This window comes from Schistocerca nitens, chromosome 5, assembly GCF_023898315.1.
Source record: "Schistocerca nitens isolate TAMUIC-IGC-003100 chromosome 5, iqSchNite1.1, whole genome shotgun sequence".
NCBI classification, from domain to species: domain Eukaryota; kingdom Metazoa; phylum Arthropoda; class Insecta; order Orthoptera; family Acrididae; genus Schistocerca; species Schistocerca nitens.
This window is the reverse complement of record NC_064618.1, coordinates 870,187,249-870,208,839: the sequence shown is the minus strand read 5'-3', so window position 1 is coordinate 870,208,839 and position 21,591 is coordinate 870,187,249. Positions and strand designations below refer to the sequence as shown.

At 41.9% G+C, this 21,591-nt stretch overlaps 1 protein-coding gene across 1 annotated transcript in view; it reads left to right on the top strand.

Annotated features, from left to right (window-relative positions):
• The window catches only part of LOC126260783 (serine protease snake-like), a 179,477-nt gene that overhangs the window by 143,716 nt on the left and 14,170 nt on the right, over positions 1 to 21,591 (top strand). The window contains exon 7 of the mRNA XM_049958120.1: positions 8,544 to 8,715. Coding sequence (XP_049814077.1) covers positions 8,544 to 8,715 — 172 coding nt within the window. The remainder of the gene's footprint in view (positions 1 to 8,543; positions 8,716 to 21,591) is intronic.

Here is a 21,591-nt window from a genome sequence, read left to right as displayed (position 1 = left end):
CAAGTAATGCCCCACATTTTTTAAAAAGCCATTAATATACGAAAACAAACGTCCTTACTGGTGCTTCATATTTGATTTTTGTTCTGTGCATCGGTGAAGTTTCGAACCGTTCTGGCAGATGGCAGAGCCGTAGTACAGCGTCAAAACGGTATCTACATACGACTCACGTTACAAGCAGCGTGCTGTTACTGAATTCTTGTGTGCAGAAAAAGAAACCGTGGCGAGCATCCATAAACGTTTGTGTGCAGTGTATGGCGAGGCTGCAGTTCATATTACAGTTGGGCGATGGGTAAGGAAAGTCACAGCCTCAGGAAGTGCAGAAACAGAGCTCCATGATCAGCCACGCTCGGGACGTCCTGTCACAGCCACTGCTCCAGGCATGCTGAATCATGCGGACGCCATTATTCGTGCAGACCGGCGCATCACAACTCGAGAATTGGCTCTGCAGTTGTCGGTCAGCATTGAAAGTGCGTCTGCAGTGATCGAGACGTTCGGATATTTAAAGTGGTGCTCACAATGGCTTCCACGAATTCTCACAGCCGACCACAAGATGCAACGAGAGGCCATTTCATCTCAATTGTTGGAGCGTGTTGAGACCGACGGAGAGGCCTTTCTGTAACTAATCGTTACGGAGGACGAAAGCTGGGTGCACCACTTCGTGCCGGAAACAAAAAGGTAGCCCGTGCAGTGGCATCACCCTCATTCACCACAAAAGAAGAAATTCAAGACAACCTCCTCTGCCGGAAAAGCCGTGGTGACAGTCTTCTGGGATTCTGATGGCGTCGTTCTCGTGGATGTGATGCCAAGAGGGTCAACCATCAATTCAGAGGCATAAACTGAAGAACCGTTTTCGACGTGTTCGATCGGACAAGAATCCAGCAGAAATCTTGCTCCAACACGCTAACGTATGCCCACACACAAGTCTGAGAACTTGGGAACACATCACTAAATTGCGTTGGACATCATTGCCTCATCCACCCTATAGTCAAAGACCTGGCACCCTCGCACTTCTGTCTCTTTGGGACGCTTAGGGATTCTCTGCAGGGAACACACTTTGAAGATGCAGTGAAAACATGGCAACGCGTAGAGGACAAGAACTTTTACCAGCAGGGAATACATGCTCTTCCGCAACGTTGGCGTACGGCTATAGAGCGTGACGGAGACTAACTAGAAAAATAGGACATGGAAGAGACATGTTGATGTATATTGTCACCAAATTCTAACTCTTCACAATAAATATGTTCCGAGAAAAAAATGTGGGGCGTTACTTATTGAACGACACTCGTATTAAGATTCAAATGCAGACAGTAGGTATAAAAAGTGCAAAATAAAAGTCAATTCATTCGCCTCTTAGACATGGATTTGCACTGTAAAATTTGTTAGAAACAGAAACACAAGCTACTATAAAACTCTTGAGCCTGTCACTGCACTAGTTCACTGCGTACTGGCAGACAAGCAGACACGGATATGGGTGGTTACATTACTGTACTCAAAGCTAGGCGGCTGTGACGGGTTCAAATATATTGTCGTGTATTTATACGGGTTTTCTATGGTCACACGGGGACACTAGGCTATAAATCTGATTTAAACTGGTTGGCACGTGATATTTAAGTTCCGATGCCATAGAACTCTATAGTCTTTCCATGCACATCTAAAATCTCTTCTTAATTTTAATTATGGTGACAGTTAACTTTTTTAAAATGGATGAAATTTTTCTTTTCACCAACACCTTCAAACGTATCACATCAAATCTCGAAACCTATTGAACTCGGGGCAGTAACTTACTACCAGAAATCTCGTTCGATGATGAATCTTTCGAGAGTTACCAACTACATTGCGTTTCCTATACACAGGGTGTTCAGAAAGAGTCTCAAAACCTTGGAGGGTGTTGCACGGCTGGCTATGCTGGAACATAACTGTTAAGAAAGGAATTCGATACGTTTGGCCGTTTACGAGTTAATTAACATTGAAGTTAGCCAATCAGGCCGATGTGCACGCATATTCAAGCTCCCCGCTAGAGACGGTGTGGCCAAACGTGCTCTTCGTTTGGTTTCCTCAAACCGGACGAGAGAGCGACACAAAAACTGGGCACCGGGCGGTAGTAGGGATCGAACCCGAGCCACATGCTAAGCAGTCTCGTGCGCTGTCATCTACGCTATGAGAACAACTGGCATTAATTGCATCTGTCGGACCGCTGAATTTGCACGCCCAACAGCCTGATTGGCTAGCTTCAATGCTAATCACCTCGGATACGGTGAACGTATCAATCTTTTTCTCAATAATTTTTCCTCACCACAACCTACACTGCAACACCCTTACAAGCTTTTCATACTGTTTCTGAACACTCTGTACATGCTTCTGAGTGCGACGTTTTAATGCAATTATGTCAACATATAACTTGGATTCAATCTGACGTTCAAAGATTCTATCTCCTACAAATATCTCGTAAAGTTTCAGAGATTCACGTATGATATCAGTTTCTGGCCTATCCCTGCATATCTCGGAAACTATTAGACACACCGAAATAACATCTCGGTGTCCACACAAAATGTATTATATGAAGTCCTTCTTTATAAAGAGGTGATGTGAGCTCGATCAACAGTATTCCGTAGCCTCACAACAGGAAAGGAAAATTCTCCGAAATAAATTGAAAAACACAAGATTTAATGGAAGTAAGTGCATCATTAAAGTACACTATATACTGTCCACTAGTTAATGGGAAAACTCCGCTATTCAGGGTCACAGTCAATGGACCTATCAGTGTTGCTGCTCGTAGTCACAGATATAATCGAGTCTCTGATGCACTGTTGTAACGTTCCTTCATTATTCCATGGTTCTTATAATATATTCGTCTCACAAGTTTCACTGTTATTTTCCAGTCTTTGAATGCTACTTTTCCAACTGACTTCTTAACAAAGCGTTCGCTTTGTCAATGTAAATTTATCGTCTGACCTATGTCTATGCTGTTGATGGCCGTTAGTTTATCCACCAGTTTCTGCTGTTACTTTGACTGTAAAAAAATTCACACATGCATGATTAAGAAGCAGAAAATTAGTACTTGAATAAAAATAAATTTTTTAATTTAGTACATTTTTGAATCAGACTAAAAAGTATAAATTTGTTTCGTTTATCCCATTTCAGATTTCTAACGCCATGTAGATAGTTGTGAAAACTGTAATTGTGGATTTTTAATTGCTATGAGAGCACTTGTAAGAATTATAACGAGAGTGTGGGTGGATGCAGTACATAACTGATTCATCAATAGTTTACGCTGTAACTATTATTTACTGCATGTTCCTCAGGTTTCTTGTTATAAATCGTTAAGTATTTTTCATAGATACGTATTAAAGTGCGCCCAGATTGTTGAGTGGTCAGCGTGACGGATTCCCGTCCTACGGGCCCAGGTTCGCTTCCCGGGTGAGTCGGAGATTTTCTCCGCTCAGGGACTGGGTGTTGTGTTGTCTTCATCATCATTTCATCCCCATCCGGCGCACAGGTCGCTCAATGTGGCGTAGAATGTAATAAGAGCTGCACCAAGGCGGCCGGACTGTCACGCAAGGGGCCTCCCGGCCAATGACGCAAAACGCTCTTTCCATTTCCACAGATATTAAAAATTCACAACCATAAATTTTCAGAAGTATCTGTTTTGGGCTAGGAACTGGTATAGGTCTAGGAGAAATTATTTAAGTGATTATTGCCATCCTCAAGGTAAATTAGACGCTTTGGTTTGTATTGCGACTCAACTTACAAAAATTCTGCACTTTTCAGGTTATTATCATTTAACTTATTTATTAAACAAACCTCATTCAAATGTAATACTAAATGTTCGAAGGTTAATATAATTTTCAGTGCGATATGGTCCTCAGCTGCGATGAATTTTTTGAATGATTTCTTGAAGCCTTCAGCTGCCACTTCCTTTATTTCCTGTACGATTGTACAATTTCGCCCTTAGGCCATTTTCAAGTATTTTTTGGACGATTTTTTGGTATCGTCTGTCTGATCGATGTTTATCTGATCTGTGCTGCGTAAAGGGGTGTCCCCATCCAGTGTTTGGAACAGTGTTCGCACTTTCTTTTTACGCCATTTCATAAAAGAACTTTCAGATGAACAAATCACTGACTTCATGAATCTAATCACAGTCGTAGTCAAATAAAAATACTTTGAATTTAATGGTCAACTGTATCAGCACCCGATGGTCTCGCTATGGGAAATCCGTTGGCTGGTATCCTTGCTGGAGAAAAGTTCTTCAACCGTTTGCCAGCTACAGCGCTGGGCATTCTCTCCTAGTTCAGATACGTCGATGGTATTTTAGTCATCTACAAAGGACCTGTTGATGGTATTGACCGTATTTTCAGTCAATTTATTGAACTTCACGAGAAAATATCCTTCACCGGTGAATTCGGAAATGAGTTCCGCTAGCTGAGCTTTCTTGATTTGACGCTAACAGCAGAACAAAATAAAATATCTTTTAATGTTTTTCGTAAAGAATTATGTACGGATGAGATCGTACCTGCTTCTTCCATGCACCCTCAATCTCATAAAACGGTTTCTTCCACTCTGCTATTCACAGAGCTACTTCTATTCCACTCTCGAAAGAAAAATTCGAGGAAGAAATTAATTTGATCAAAACTATAGCACTTAACAACGAATACGATACTTCCATAGTTGACGACATCCTTAAGTAGAGCCGGCCGCGGTGGTCTCGCGGTTCTAGGCGCGTAGTCCGGAACCGTGGGACTGCTACGGTCGCAGGTTCGAATCCTGCCTCGGGCATGGATGTGTGTGATGTCCTTAGGTTAGTTAGGTTTAAGTAGTTCTAAGTTCTAGGGGACTGATAACCACAGCAGTTGAGTCCCATAGTGCTCAGAGCCATTTTGAACCTTAAGTAGAAAACTGTTAAAAGATTTACCTCTATCATTGAGTCCAACCAAAAGAAGAAATTATTTTCTATTTCCTTCTTTGGGCCCATCTCCTATCAATTCGACGCCTTCTTCATAATAAATACAATTGTAATGTCGCCTTTTCAGCCAATAATAGCTCGAAAAAAAGTTTGTCACAATTTAAAATCCACCTGTTCCCCTTTGAAAAACTCTCGTGTCTATAAGATTTTTGTGACACTTGCTCTTTTTACCACATAGGACAAAAAGGACGTGCCTCACCAGTCAGATACAAAGAACATCTTTTAACAAAAAATGGCGTCTTTTGCAGACCATCTTCCGATTACAGGTTACGCACCCAAAGCTGTTCGCGATATCAACATTTTGCACATTGAGAAGAAAGACCGTAGATTAGATGTTCTAGAAGAATTAGAAATTTTTAAACATCTTTCTCGTAATGATGGTCTCATTCTTAATGAGCAGCTACAAATAGGTAACAAAAGCTTCTTCAACGGTATAAAGCCGTTACTTGACATTTGATTTGTGTTCCCTCGTGCAGTTACCGAAATATTTTTTCTATTTAAGTCGGCTCATAATGTTTTTGTTTTTTAAAAGTTTTTATTAACTGCATTTCATGTTATACTAATCTATTCTGCTCACTGAGTTATTCAGCTCCCTTTGTATTTCTAAAATGGCGTTTTCAACCTTTAAACTATATATATAAGCTCTTATGTAGACAATTTGTTACCGTGTGTGGAGCTGTCGGGTAAAATTATTGCCTTTTACTTTATGTAGAAAATAGTGTTCATCGTAGCATTTGCCTGTCTACATTCTGGAAGTTAAGTATCTTGTTTGTATTTGCGACTACTAGATGGCACTCTTTGTGTTGTGGTCACCTGCCTGCAATTGTTAACGCGGGATTATATTAGATTAGATTCAGTTTTCGTTCCATGGACCCAAAAAATGAGATGAATCTCGTGGGTGTGGAACATGTCAGAAAGTATAACATAAAAACATAAAACATTTGAATATAGTAATTACTACCCTGATCATTTGTCAGGAGATAGTCGAAATAGGTGAATGCAATACAGTAAACTGGAACAGCTAATATTTACAGCATTAATACGCTGTCAGAATAAAACATTGTTATGCACTATTAATAAATTTATCATACACAAGACACCTAATCTTTATCGTTGTGGCCAAGTGATGTCAAAACTGAAATCTAACAGTCATTTTTACTTAAGCTGGCTTAACAGTGTCTGTTGAGATATTCATCCACAGAGCAGGAGTTGCCTATCAAAAAGTCTTTCGAACTCTGTTTAAACGGTGCTTTATCTGAAACGAAGTTTTTAACGGTTGCTGGCAACTTATTGAAAATGTGTGTTCCTGAATATTGGACCCCTTTTTGGACCAAGGCAACAGATTTTAAGTCTTTATGTAGATTGATCTAATTCCTAGTGTTGATACTATTTATTGAGCTATTGATTGGAAATAGAGATATATTACTTGCCACAAATTTCATTAGGGAGTAAATGTAGTGAAAAGCAGTGGTTAGAATACGAAGTTCCTTGAACAGGTTTCTACAGATGTTCTTGAATTTACACCACAAATGATTCTTATTACACGCTTTTGCATGTTAAAAACTTTTGCTCAGTTTGATGAATTACCCCAGAATATGATCGCATATGACATAATAGAATGAAAGTAAGCAAAGTATGAAAGTTTTTTTATATTTATATCTCCTACATCTGACACCATTCTCACTGCACATACAGACTTGTTTAGGTGCTTAAGCAATTTTTTGGTATGCCCTTTCCAACTGAATTTATTATCGAGTTGTAATTCCAGAGATTTAACACTGACAACCTCTTCGATTTGCATGTCTTCATAAGTTATACACATGCTGGAAGGAAATCTCTTACAGGTTCTGAACTGCATATAGTAGATCTATTCAATGTTTAATGACAGTGAATTAACTTTAATCCACTTATTAATGTCAGTGAAAATTTGATTAGTGGCTATTTCTAAATATGTACATGACTTGCTACTTACTGTAATGTTTGTATCATCTGCAAACAAAACAAACTTGCATGTGGCTACGTAACAGACGAGAGTCATCAATGTACACAAGAAAAGGAAATGGACCCAAGATTAAACCTTGACGAACACCACATGTAATTAATTCCCAATCAGATGAAGACTGACTGCTTACAGCACACATATTTTGCAACGACACCCTTTTTTTCTTGTTAGTTAGGTAAGACTCAAACCACTTTGCCGCACTACCGGTGACACCGTTAATATTCTAATTTACTTAAGAGAATGGTGTGGTTCACACAGTCAAAGGCTTTTGACAGGTCAAAGAAAATGCCAATATCCTATAATTTATTATCTAATGAAATAAGTACATTCTCACTGTAAATGTGAATAGCTTTCTCTGTATCAGAACCCTTAAGAAATCCAAACTGTGACTTGAACAATGTACTATTTGCAACCAGATGCTTAAGGAGACGCTTGAACACAACCTTTTCAAATATTTTTGAGAAAGCCGGCAAAAGTGAAATTGGTCGATAGTTTGATGGTATCTCTTTATCCTCCTTCTTGTAAAGAGGCTTAACTTCAGCATATTTTAGCCAGTCTGGAAATGTTCCACTGATAAGAGATTAATTACACAAATAACTTCATATAGAGCTCAACTCTCATGAGCACTCTTTGATTAACTTCATTGATATGTTATTGTACGCTCTAGAATACTTAGATTTTAAGGATTTTGTGATGGATGCTACTTCTTTGGGAGACGTGAGTGTCATTGGCATTTTACTGAAGTTATTTTTAAAGACTGGTCTTAGATACTCCATTGCTTGTTCACCAAACCTGATAACCCAAGCTATCAGTAACGGAAATGAAGTACTTGTTTAAGAGGTTTGCAACACTACACACACTTCTTACCGAAGTCTCATTTATTTTTAGAGCTATCTGTTCCTCTTCCTTTCTGGCCCCACATGTCTCTATCTTCACTATATCTCATACAGTTTTTATTTTGTTGCCCAATGTAATTATGTTTTTCTCATAATAAAGCTGATCCGATTTCTGGATTACTTACTTCAATATTTTGCAGTATTCTTTGTAATGCATTACAGTGCTAACATCAGAGCTGTTCCTAGACGGTAGATACTATCTCCTTTTTGTCCCACATTATATCTTTATTCCTTGTGTAATCCATGGTTTATTTTTTGACTGTTGTGTGATTCGAGTTACCTTTAGAGGAAAACAATTTTCTTAAGTGGAGATAACTTTATTAATAAATGCTTTGTACGAGGATTGGAACTTAAATAGAGGCAACTGTTTATTCACAACCGATACAAAAGAGTTACATGTTTGCACCTGCTACTGTCCTTCAAAGTAGTCACCAGCGTTGTGTAGAACTCGTTTCCAGCGACGTGGAAGGCGTAGTATACCGTAAGCAGAGCCTGTTCTGTTGATGGTGCGAATGGAGCGGTCTAAAGTTATGGTGAGTCTCGTGTACGAGTGTGATGGTGTTATCTTAACGTATTACGTTCCTCCAGATATCACTTAGAACCTCTGTCGTAGAAACCAACGGTAATAACTACGTTAATTTCTCACAAAGAAAAAATGATGATGTAGATCTGAGTGTTCCATTAGCAATTATTCTATTCTTTCAGGTTTTAAGTCAAGCGCTAAACTGCTTAAGACTGAGATCAGTGTAGTTCCACTGGAGAGGTGTGAGAAGTACTACCAGAGGAAGTTCCCGGAGGGGCTCAACAACTCCATCATCTGCGCGGGGGACCCCGCCGGCCAATCGGACACTTGCTCGGTAAGCTGACTGCCTCCACTTTGGTCTCTTGCAGCTGTTTCTCAGAGAGTCTTCTGCGCTGATCGTTATCTGATCTCTGCCGAGTAAAGGCATGTCCCCACCTAGTCTCTGAAACACTGTTCGCAATTCCCGAACTGTCAGTTGTCGTGACACGTTGTCGACACGACAACCGTCCTGTCGGTGAAGACTGAAGGACACATTGTTGTTGATGGCGAGTTGCCGCATGTGGCCGCTGCACGGAGCTAGTGACGATGCTCTTGCGTAGCGTTTATGGACCGTAATGTCGGGTATGATTCAGTATGGAGAGATAAGGGTAACGACTTGTGAATGGATTTTTCTAAAACATGTAATTTGCTCATTACAAATGATATTAAATTAAAGCTGAAGTTTCTCATTTCTAAATTTATGCCTCAGTCAACACTAACAACAGACTGAAAGGAAAGGTTTGATCGCCGCCCCGCTAGAAAACAGCAAAACTGATCAAGGGGCCGGGAGTTATACAAGTTTATGCCTACTTACCTTCATTTATGTTTTGTACTGCACAAAAACCTGGAACCGTAAATGTTTTGCCTTGGAAGGGTTCTTTGGAAACATAAAAAAAGTTTTAAATTTGACGCAACGGCACATCAGAAGAGGTAGTCCTTTTCTGGAATGTTCGAGACATCCAGTGCAGATAGTGCGTTCGTACGTTACGATTAGTTGCACTAAATTACGCAATTCAGATTAGCGTATATGGTTAGATACCGTTCGTTTAGTAATTCGGTCTTGCACTCTGTAACACCCCTCCCCTCTTACACAAGTCATTTGAGCTGTTGTTTTACAAAAGTTTGATTCAGATCGTGTTACTAATAGTTAACTGAAGCAATAGGACTCAAAGTTAATTATTCTTCTGCATTCCGTAAATACTGCACTAAACAAGGCAGATTGTAAGTCGTTTCTGTTAGGTCACACAAACTTACAGTTACCTGTTGTATCAACGCAAAATTATGTTCGCGTGACCCGTTCGGACATACTTTTAATGATTAAACAAATTGCAATCAATGAACCTAAAATTTTAATTACTCGTATATTGTTAGCATTAACTGTTTCATGAGAAAGCTGTTGAACGTCATTTTACTTGTAAAACTATTTATGCAGTTCACTGTGAGATATTAATTATTAAGCAGATCACTCATTCATATGAGCGGGTACGAAAATATCCTTTCTGGTTCTGAGCCAAGTAATAACTAAATTAACGCAGGAAATGAATTTGCAACTTTACTTTCTTTATATAGACGTCCCGTAAACACAAGTAAACGTAAATGCACATACACTTGCTGCAATTAGCAAACAAAATTTTATTTTATTTCAGCTGTAACAACTAAAACGGCTTCTGATACCAAATGTAACAGTTGTGAAACTAAATGTGGCACTTCTGTCACTAAATGTAACTGGGTTTTCTCTTTTGATGCAAGTCAATTGTCAGGATGAGCATTTTAAAGCATTCTGTCAGGGTGAAAATATTAAATAAATTAACTTTTCTCTCTTAACAACATGTGGGCAGGGTGGGTTCTTCCTTGGCTCGGGTATGAGGTCTAATGAAACATCATTTTTACATAAGAATAACTTTTATTGAAGATTTGTACAACTGTATCTTACGGAATATTCTGGTTCGGAGAGCGGCAGCTGTGTCGTTTGTGAAGTCTTCTGCTGCGGCAGCGGCAGCGGCGGCGGCGGCGGCGGCGGCGGCGGCGTCTGATTACGCGTAGCGGTGTGTATCTCGTGTCGCCGTCTCGCCCAGCTGACTGGAGACGCGCAGCGCGAGGTGGCCGGTTTAATTATTGCGAGCGAAGTCGTGCATGGGATGATACCTTGGGTGTGGCGTCCCAGTGTTTCTCTTCTCTATGCGGCCGCGTGTGTTGTGCGTCGACCAGCGGAGCGGCGCGGCGGGGGAAGGCCAGTGTCCCGGACTCGAACCACGGACTCCCGCTTGCCAGTCTTCGGCTGTCAGGTCTTCATCCCAGCTCACAGGTGACTACTGATGTGAGGCCGTCTCCTTCCCGTCCTCACGAGTCACCCGGGTATGTAAAAACCAGACTTCAAATACCTTTTAACTTCTGTCTTCTGGCGCCGCGGCTGCTGCTTGCTATTCCATTACAGCGGCGGACTTGGTTCGTCTGTGCATGATGCAGACTCTTCTTGCATGACGGTCTTCAGCACCGAAACTGACTGAAAACTACTGCTACGCTTCTTCGTCTTCTTCGTCTCTCGTCTCCGTCTCCGTCTTCGACTCCGTCTTCGTCTGTCTTCATCTGTCTGGCCCACTGCGTCACGCGTATTTATTCACTTCAGTTTACTGGAGGTGAACGACTTCACGGTCATTGCCTCGTCTGTCACGTTGAAAAGCTTCTCGAAGAATCTTCTTAACGTCGGTCGTTGGCTCTTGGAATGTAGGTGAGGGCCTTTGATCACATGTGACGACTGAGAAACACGTGAGCCGGTCATTGCCTCTTCTGTCACGTTGAAAAGCTTCTCGAAGAATCTTCTTAACGTCGGTCATTGGCTCTTGGGATGTAGGCGAGGGCCCTTGCTCACATGCGACAACTGAGAAACACGTGAGCCGGTCGGGCGACGCCCTGACGGCTGAATCGACAGCGCCCGCTATGTGGAAGTTGCTGACTTCACGGTCATTGTGTCTTCTGTTCTGCTGTTCGGCCCGCTGTTTGCGAGTATGTAACTCTCTAAACTAAACCAAGTTTTTCATTTATATTCTAATTTCTAGTTCACTTTGATTTCACTAATTTATTTACTTAAGTACCACTCAACATTCCTCCACCCTTCGGAGAAATTCGCCCTCGAATTTACCACTCAACATTCCTCCACTCTTCACACGGCAAAAGCACAAGCAATGAATACTCTCGACTTAAAAGATTACACACGCTTCATATTAAGTATGTGGAAAATACTTTATCACTTTACTAAAGCACTGTACGGTCATGAATCACATAGTGTACACATAAATCGTTGTAATAAGTGTAACAAATCTTGATGACAATGAATAAACAAAAAATAGATTATTCACTTAGAAATTTACATAGCAACACCTGTTTAATCAACCCTATATGAATGCAAGTATATTTATTCTACAGTATTGTTTATTTTAACATGAGTCTGTTTAATAAAGAATGAAGTACAATAAACAAAATTAATACACTAATGCTCAAAAGTAACTACTGAAGTACACCAGTTAAGAGTGTGATATCCAGTTAACAGGGATTTGATGAAGTGTCATATTATGATTTGGCTTATTTTTTCGTCTTAAATAAAAGAAAACTGTACAAAGCAGAAACACCAACACAAAGGTTCCAGATATACCCGTTCCTAAATTTATACTTTTACTTTTGTTTTCACTTTTCAACTTTAAAACATGTAGCATCATAACATTGCCATCAATTTTGCCTTGCTGTGAGTTTATGAACATATCTAATGGCTTCAGAAGGGAACTGTCAAGGGAGTCATTGACGTAGGATAGGTTTTATGTAGGAAATGCTTGCATGGCGTTTTCTGAAAAAAGCAAACAACATGGTTATGAACCTACCAACCTAGTAAAAATAAAAACAAAGAAAAGAAGGAATACATTGTTAACTAAAAGATCTACATGCCTCTACGTTCAACTTTTCTTTCTTAAAAAATAAACCATTATCATTTATTAATTATTTACATATGTATACTACAGTCTACTAAGATTCAACTAGGACATTCGCACTCTTGGTCGAAGATTGTATGGTGCCATGTCTGTATGTTGTGCTGGCGTGGCCACTCTTTTTCCTTTACGGGAACTTCCTCCACCCTTCGGAAAAGCAGACACTATTGTGGAAGGAATTACATCTGGAGCGCCCTTAAAAGGTTTTAAACGACTTGCATGGACAATGGTAGTTCGGGTGGGCAGTTGCAATTTAACGTTGACTGGTGACGTGATCTCAATAATTTGATAAGGACCTCTGTAGTTTGTTACAAATTTCTTCGTTTTTCAAAAAATGGCTCTGAGCACTATGGGACTCAACTGCTGTGGTTATCAGTCCCCTAGAACTTAGAACTACTTAAACCTAACTAACCTAAGGACATCACACACATCCATGCCCGAGGCAGGATTCGAACCTGCGACCGTAGCAGTCGCACGGTTCCGGACTGCGCGCCTAGAACCGCGAGACCACCGCGGCCGGCCTTCGTTTTTCCTCTCGCAATATAAGGAGTTGAAAGCATAACCCACTGACCGATTTTGTAATTTGGATATTTAGCTTGGGTATTATCTAATCTTTCCTGTCGTTCCAAAGCCTTTGTATTAGATTTTTGAACCTTTTTCCATACATCCTTCATCATTCGACTGAAATCTCTTACTGTTTCTCCGACTTTTCCGTTTTTCTGCCTGATTACATCAAAAGGGGACGGCATTTTTCTCCCATAGACCACTTCATAAGGTGACATGCCAGTTGCTTCATGCGTTTTGGCGTTGTATACCGACACGATTATTGGTAAATACGTATCCCAATTAGAATGTTGTTCGTTAATATAATAACTAAGCATCTTGCCAATTGTCCGATGAACTCTTTCTGTGCGCCCGTTGCACTGAGGGTGTAACGGAGTTGTGCGTAATTTGCGTATTTTTAGTAAGTGGCAAAGCTGTTTCATTAGTTCAGACATAAAATTAGATCCCTGATCTGTGATAATAGCTTCAGGTACGCCAAATTTAAGTATCCAGTTGTTAACTAAAGCTTGGGCAACTGTATTTGCTTGCTGATCTGGGAGACTCACCATAGCTAGATAGCGTGAAAAGTGATCTATAATTGTAAGAACATACTTATTACCAGCCGGTGTTCTATGATATGGCCCGTAGAGATCTAGTCCACAGATTTGAAATGGACTTGAAGCCTCGGGGAGCCTCTGTAAGGGTATTTTTGAACGAGAAAGTTCAGCTCGTTGTGCGCACGCAATGCAATTACGAACGTACTGCGCAACATCCTGCTTTCTGGTTTGCCACCAAAATCGCTCTGCTACACGTCTTTCGGTTGTCCGCTGTCCACCGTGTCCTGCAAGGATATGATCGTGGGCCTCTGCCATTATTTCTTGTCTAAGGTGTTGGGGAACAACAATTCGCGGTCCAAGTTTTGTTTTGCGGCATAATACACCATCTTCAAAGCAAAATTGTTTTTGAGTTGCGTATTTTTTGCATTCTGTATCCTCATCTTGTGCCTTTCTCCAGTCCTCAGTATCTCGGCCTGTTGCTTCCAAAAGTGCTATTTTCCGACTTAGGCAATCTGCATTCGTGTGTTTTTTGCCTGGTTTATGGATAACTTCGAAATCCATTTCGGAAAGACATAGGGCCCAACGCGTGAGATGACTAGATGGATCCTTTAACCCAAGCAACCATTTTAAAGCTGCGTGGTCTGTAATAACCTTGAATTTCCTGCCATACAAGTAGCATTTAAAGTATTTGATACCATAAATAACACTTAACAATTCTTTCTCCGTTGTGGAATAATTTCTTTCTGCCGTTGTTAGTTTTCTCGAAGCGTAGGCTATGGGGTGTTCCGCGCCATTAATATTCTGACTCAAAACAACTCCTACTGAATGACCACTTGCGTCACAGGATAAAATAAATTCTTTATTATAATCTGGGTAGGCTAATACTGGACTGCGTGTTAACTTATCTTTAAGGGTTTGAAATGCTGATTCACAATCTTCAGACCAATGAAATTTTGCACCCTTTTTCAATAATTGGGTTAAGGGTCGGGCAATTTCAGCGAAATTTTGAACATATTTCCGGTAGTACGATGCGAGACCAATGAAACTTTGTACTTCCTTAACGCGTTGTGGTGGTGGGAAGTCCTTAACTGCCGAAATTAATCGAGGATCTGTTTTAATTCCTTTTTCACTAATGACATGCCCTAGGTATGTAACCTCTGTCAATGCGAAAGTACATTTTTTCCATATTTAATGTTAATTTAGCTTTTCTAAGTCTCTGAAAAACATTACGCAGACGCACAGCATGTTCATGAATGTCTTTGGAGAATACAATAATATCGTCTAGATATACACAACATTGCTGAGTTTTGAGTCCTCGCAATACTCCATCGAGTAGTCTTTGAAAAGTTGCTGGTGCATTTTTCAAACCGAAAGGCATCCTTTTAAATTGCCAATGGCCTCCAGGGGTAGAAAATGCTGTTTTATGCCTATCTTCAGGTGCAACTTCCAATTGATGATATCCGCTACGTAGATCGATTGTTGAAAAGTATTTACTGTTACCCAAACTGTCAATGATATCTGTAATGTTTGGAAGAGGATAAACATCTGAGATAGTTTGTTTGTTAAGGTGTCTGTAGTCACAACAAAATCTATATCGTTTCGTACCGTCGGGAGACTTCTTTGGAATAATTACGATATTTGAATTATAAGGCGAATCAGAATATTCTATAATTCCATCTTTTAGATGCTGTTCTAAAAATTCATCCAGTACTGGCTGTAAGTGATGCGCAACTCTATAAGGCTTCCTATAAACTGGAGGGCTATTTCCTGTTGGGATCCTATGCTGTGTGATATCTGTTGCTGGCAGTGGACCTTCTGCATTAAATAATTCTTGAAACTCAACTAAAACTGCTTCTATCGTGTCTCTATCCTTTCCTTGCAAATGCTCAATCTTCTGGCGTAATGCGGTTTTATAGGCGTCTGGTTTCTGACCATCGTTAATATCTGACCAAATGAAATCTTCTTCTTCAAAAGTACTGACTGTAGCTACTAATATTCCCTTATGCAACTCTTTGTCCTCCACTCCGAAATTGTCAATATGTACCGGTACTTTTCTTTCTCCCTCAACGTCTTGAACCCGTACAACACTCCTACGTACAAAACAATGTGATACATCTAATTCCTCATTTTCCTCTAAAGGCTCTATTAGACACACTGTATCTGTAGGTACCTCGGGGTCAACTGTCATCCAGAAAAGTTTTCCTGAGCCAGATGGTATCTGATCCCGCGAATCAACCTTCAAGGACGTTGCACGCAGTGTAGTTGATTTCGCCTTCCGGTTGGGGAAATCTTGCGTCAGAGGGCCCTTTGCAGCGGTGTCACCTAGCTGAAACACTATTCCGCTAAGTTCTACAGTTTGCTGTCTGAGGTCGATTTTAGCGTGATGTTTATTCAGGAAATCCAGTCCTAGGATCGCGTCGTACCCGTCAGTTACTTTTGTTACCACTTCTACATCTTCCTTAAATTGTACACCGTGAATATAGAAAATCAGTGATGTACATCCTAATGACTTCACTGTACCTCCTCCTACTCCACTCAATCTATACCTTGGAGGGTCATATTTCTTTTCTCTAATACATTCATTACTTACTATTGATACGTTTGCACCTGTATCCACTAGTATCCTTGCCTCTTTATCCTGTATGGTAGCAGATAACCAGCATTCCGCCTTCACATTCGCCTTAATGGCATGAAATTTTATTGGGAACGCCTGGCGGCGGCTCCGACATTCCCGTTTGAGTTTAACTGATTTCCATTTCCAAAAACTTTCTTAGACCTGCATTCCCTGAATGTGTGACCTATTCTTTGACAATTAGTGCATTGAGGTTGTCTGCAGTTTTTTGCTATATGTCCCTGTCGATCGCACCTAAAACATCGTACTCCTGCTGAAAATACATTTCGCTTCTCCTTGTATCTGATGGCAATGTCTATTTCTTCGAAAGCTGTCGCCACAGATACAGCTTCTGCTAAATTTTTAGGAAACTCTGCCCTGACACGACGGGAAGTTTCAAGAGGCAACCCACGTAAAAATGTATCCAGAGCTCTATCTTCTGCCTCTTGTAAAATAACTTTATTTGCTTCATCACTAGTTGTCAACTGATAGGTGTTAATATTAACTTTTCTAATCCTATCTACAAAGCTTTCTAACGACTCGTTTTGCCTCTGAGTGATAGTGTTTAATTGTTCCCTATAAAATCTACAGCTGTTCTGTTTTTGAAAACGTTTAAGCAATCCTTTCTTCAATTCCTCAAATGTTGGAGCATTCCGTAATTCTTCATGGTATAAGACGTGTGCTTTAGCCTCTCGTGTCAATCTTAACTTTGTCATTTGTAAGAGCTGTTCATCTGACCATGATCCTAACTTTGCAGCTGCTACTAAATCATCAAAAAAGGCTGTTATGTCCTCGCCAGGTTTGCCTGAAAAAGGAGTTACTAAGGCTGCTGCTGAGGAATCTAGGGTGGGAGGGATTGAACTGGTTTGCCTAACCTCACTCAACTGTTTAAATAATGCATTATTATCATTTTTAAGCTGTGCTATCTGATTAACTAAGCTCTGAATAGCTTCATCAGTAGAAACCGCTTGTGGTGCTGACTCTGACTTTGTACGATTTCGTGTCATCATTTTACAACTATTAGTTACACAATCTTACCCCACTGAATTCAAAAGATGTTTAAATATTTTCGACAAACTCATAAAATCATGAGAGAAAATACACTTCTAAATAAAGAAAATATTACGACTGCTATGCAAACCTCTATCCTTTCACACATTAAACAATACTAACTGCGGACCTTAAGTGACTGTCATTCACACCTCATATTAAGCCAAGGGTTTTTTCTCTGACACCAAATGTAACAACTAAAACGGCTTCTGATACCAAATGTAACAGTTGTGAAACTAAATGTGGCACTTCTGTCACTAAATGTAACTGGGTTTTCTCTTTTGATGCAAGTCAATTGTCAGGATGAGCATTTTAAAGCATTCTGTCAGGGTGAAAATATTAAATAAATTAACTTTTCTCTCTTAACAACATGTGGGCAGGGTGGGTTCTTCCTTGGCTCGGGTATGAGGTCGAATGAAACATCATTTTTACATAAGAATAACTTTTATTGAAGATTTGTACAACTGTATCTTACGGAATATTCTGGTTCGGAGAGCGGCAGCTGTGTCGTTTGTGAAGTCTTCTGCTGCGGCAGCGGCAGCGGCGGCGGCGGCGGCGGCGGCGGCGGCGTCTGATTACGCGTAGCGGTGTGTATCTCGTGTCGCCGTCTCGCCCAGCTGACTGGAGACGCGCAGCGCGAGGTGGCCGGTTTAATTATTGCGGGCGAAGTCGTGCATGGGATGATACCTTGGGTGTGGCGTCCCAGTGTTTCTCTTCTCTATGCGGCCGCGTGTGTTGTGCGTCGACCAGCGGAGCGGCGCGGCGGGGGAAGGCCAGTGTCCCGGACTCGAACCACGGACTCCCGCTTGCCAGTCTTCGGCTGTCAGGTCTTCATCCCAGCTCACAGGTGACTACTGATGTGAGGCCGTCTCCTTCCCGTCCTCACGAGTCACCCGGGTATGTAAAAACCAGACTTCAAATACCTTTTAACTTCTGTCTTCTGGCGCCGCGGCTGCTGCTTGCTATTCCATTACAGCGGCGGACTTGGTTCGTCTGTGCATGATGCAGACTCTTCTTACATGACGGTCTTCAGCACCGAAACTGACTGAAAACTACTGCTACGCTTCTTCGTCTTCTTCGTCTCTCGTCTCCGTCTCCGTCTTCGACTCCGTCTTCGTCTGTCTTCATCTGTCTGGCCCACTGCGTCACGCGTATTTATTCACTTCAGTTTACTGGAGGTGAACGACTTCACGGTCATTGCCTCGTCTGTCACGTTGAAAAGCTTCTCGAAGAATCTTCTTAACGTCGGTCGTTGGCTCTTGGAATGTAGGTGAGGGCCTTTGATCACATGTGACGACTGAGAAACACGTGAGCCGGTCATTGCCTCTTCTGTCACGTTGAAAAGCTTCTCGAAGAATCTTCTTAACGTCGGTCATTGGCTCTTGGGATGTAGGCGAGGGCCCTTGCTCACATGCGACAACTGAGAAACACGTGAGCCGGTCGGGCGATGCCCTGACGGCTGAATCGACAGCGCCCGCTATGTGGAAGTTGCTGACTTCACGGTCATTGTGTCTTCTGTTCTGCTGTTCGGCCCGCTGTTTGCGAGTATGTAACTCTCTAAACTAATCCAAGTTTTTCATTTATATTCTAATTTCTAGTTCACTTTGATTTCATTAATTTATTTACTTAAGTACCACTCAACACAGCATTATGTAGTAGGTAGGTCCTAAAGTTTGTGACCCATTTTAAATCGGCTAAGGAGTGTCTCAAAATGACAATCCGTTCTGGGATTTAGACCGGGAACTTGCCACCGGCAGCATGACTCGGGTCAACAACAGCCTGTACACACACGTAAGTGAAACTACACTGCGCAACACGATTACAAAATCACTCTTACGAAACTGCTAACTGTCTCCCACTGCGGCGCATCAGTTTTAAATTTGGCTCAGATGGGCCTACAACGTTCCCGAGTGTGGTGCAAATGCTCGGCGCCCTGCTACTTCACCCTCGCACTGGTCGTCGCTTCAAACAGAAAAGTGTCGACAATTTGTGAAAAAAGGCCAGAGCCCAGAAGTTTATGTGAGGAGTAACATGGGTTAACGATATCACACAGCCACAAAATTTCACCACAATTCTGCCCAACACGCCGTCGACTTGTGATATGATGGGGAAGCCCTCACAACCCCTCTTACCCACATCTCACCCCTTCTTTTGACGCCTCTGAGGTGGAGGAACGCCTAGCCTTGAAATCGCGCTGGATTCTAATGGGCACCCGAGGAAAGAGTTCCAGAGACACTGCCGATCAGAAAAATGGTTCAAATGGGTCTGAGCACTATGGGACTTAACATCTGAGGTCATCAGTCCCCTAGAACTTAGAACTACTTAAACCTAACTAACCGAAGGACATGACACACATCCATGCCCGAGGCATGCGACCGTAGCGGTCGCGCGGTTACAGACTGAAGCGCTTAGAACCGCTCGGCCACACCGACCGACACCGCCGATCAGAATCGACACGAAAAGAGCTCAGGGTGTAGCACAAAGGGCTTCAATGAAGCCACTTCTTCCCTTGGGGTGATGGTTCCGTCTACATCCTACTCCGCAAGCGACATAGCGTTGTTTGGCGGAGGGTACTTCTGGCACTAACTGACACCTTCCTTTCCTGTTCCACTCGCGAATGACGCGTGGAAAGAACCATTGTTGGTAAGCTCTGTATTGCAGCTAATTTGTCGAATTTTCTCGGCGTAGTCATTTCGCGAGATGTTTCTGGGACGCAGTTGTCCATCTGTTCCTGAAAAGTACTCTCTCGAAATTTCGATAGCAAACCTCTCCATGATGCACAACGCTTCTCTTGTAACGTCAGCAGCTGCAGTCGCTGAGAGTCTCTCTAACGCTCTCGTACCGACTAAACTATCCCTTTGACGAAACGCATATCTCTTCATTAGATCTTCTCTATCGCTTCATCGCTTCTGTCAGTTCTACCTGGTAAGGGTCCCAGACCGATGAACAATACTCATGAATCGGCCGAACAAGCTCCTTGTAACGCACGTCCTTGGTGAATGAGCTATATTTCTTTAAGATTACTCTGTAAATGTCAGTCTGTCATTCCACTTAAGGTCGCTCTGGGTAGTTACTCCTGTTCTCAGCAACCTGTCATCAATAGTGTAACTGTACAATAGTAGACTTATTTCTCTATGTATGCGCAATGTCTTATACACTGAAGCGCCAAAGAAACTTGTACAGGCATGCGTATTCACATACATAGATACATAAACAGGCAAAATACGGCGCTGCGGTCGGCAACGCCTATATAAGACAACAAGTGTCTGGCGCAGTTGTTAGATCGGCTACTGCTGTTACAGTGGCAGGTTATCAAGGTTTAAGTGAGTTTGAACGTGGTATTATAATCAGCGCACGAACGATGGGACACAGCATCTCCGAGGTAGCAATGAAGAAGCGATTTTCCCATACGAACATTTCACAAGTGTACCTTGAATATCAGGAATCCTGTAAAATATCAAATCCGACACGTCGCTGCAGCCGGAAAAGGTCCTGCAAGAAGGGGACCAACGACGACTGAAGAGAATGGTTCAACGTGACAGAAGTGCAACCCTTCCGCAAATTGCTGCAGATTTCAATGCTGGGCCATCAACAAGAGTCAGCGCTCGAACCATTCAACGAAACATCATCGATATCGGCTTTTGGAGCCGAATGTCCTCTCATGTATCCTTGGTGACTACACGACACAAAACTTTACGCTTCGCCTGGGCCCGGTAACACCGAAATTGGACTGTTGATGACTGGAAACATGTTGCCTGGTCGGTCGAGTCTCGTCTCAAGCTGTATGGAGCGGATGGACGTATACGAGTCTGGAGACAACCTCATGAATCCATGAACCTTGAATGTCAGCAGGGGACTGTTCATGCTGGTAGAGGCTCAGTAACGGTTCAAAAATGGTTCAAATGGCTCTGAACACTATGGGACTCAACATCTGAGGTCACCAGTCCCCTAGAACTTAGAACTACTTAAACCTAACTAACCTAAGGACATCACACACATCCATGCCCGAGGCAGGATTCGAACCTGCGACCGTAGGCTGAAGCGCCTAGAACCTCAGTAACGGTGTGGGACGGTGTAGGTCGTGTGCAGTTTGAGTGATATAGGACCTCTGATACGTCTAGATGCTAGTCTGACAGCTGATATGTACGTAAACATCCTGTCTGATCACCTGAATCCCTTCATGTTGATTGTGCACTCCGACGGACTTGGTCAATTCCAGCAGGACAATGTGACACCCCACACGTCTAGAATTGCAACAGAGTGGGTCTAGGAACACTTCCGCTGCTTCCAGTCTCCCCAGACATGAACATTATTGAGTATATCTGGGATGCCTTGCAAGGTGCTGTTGAGAAGAGATCTCCACCCCCTCGTACTCTTACGGATTTATGGACAGCGATGGAGGATTCATGGTGTCAGTTCGCTCCAGCACTACT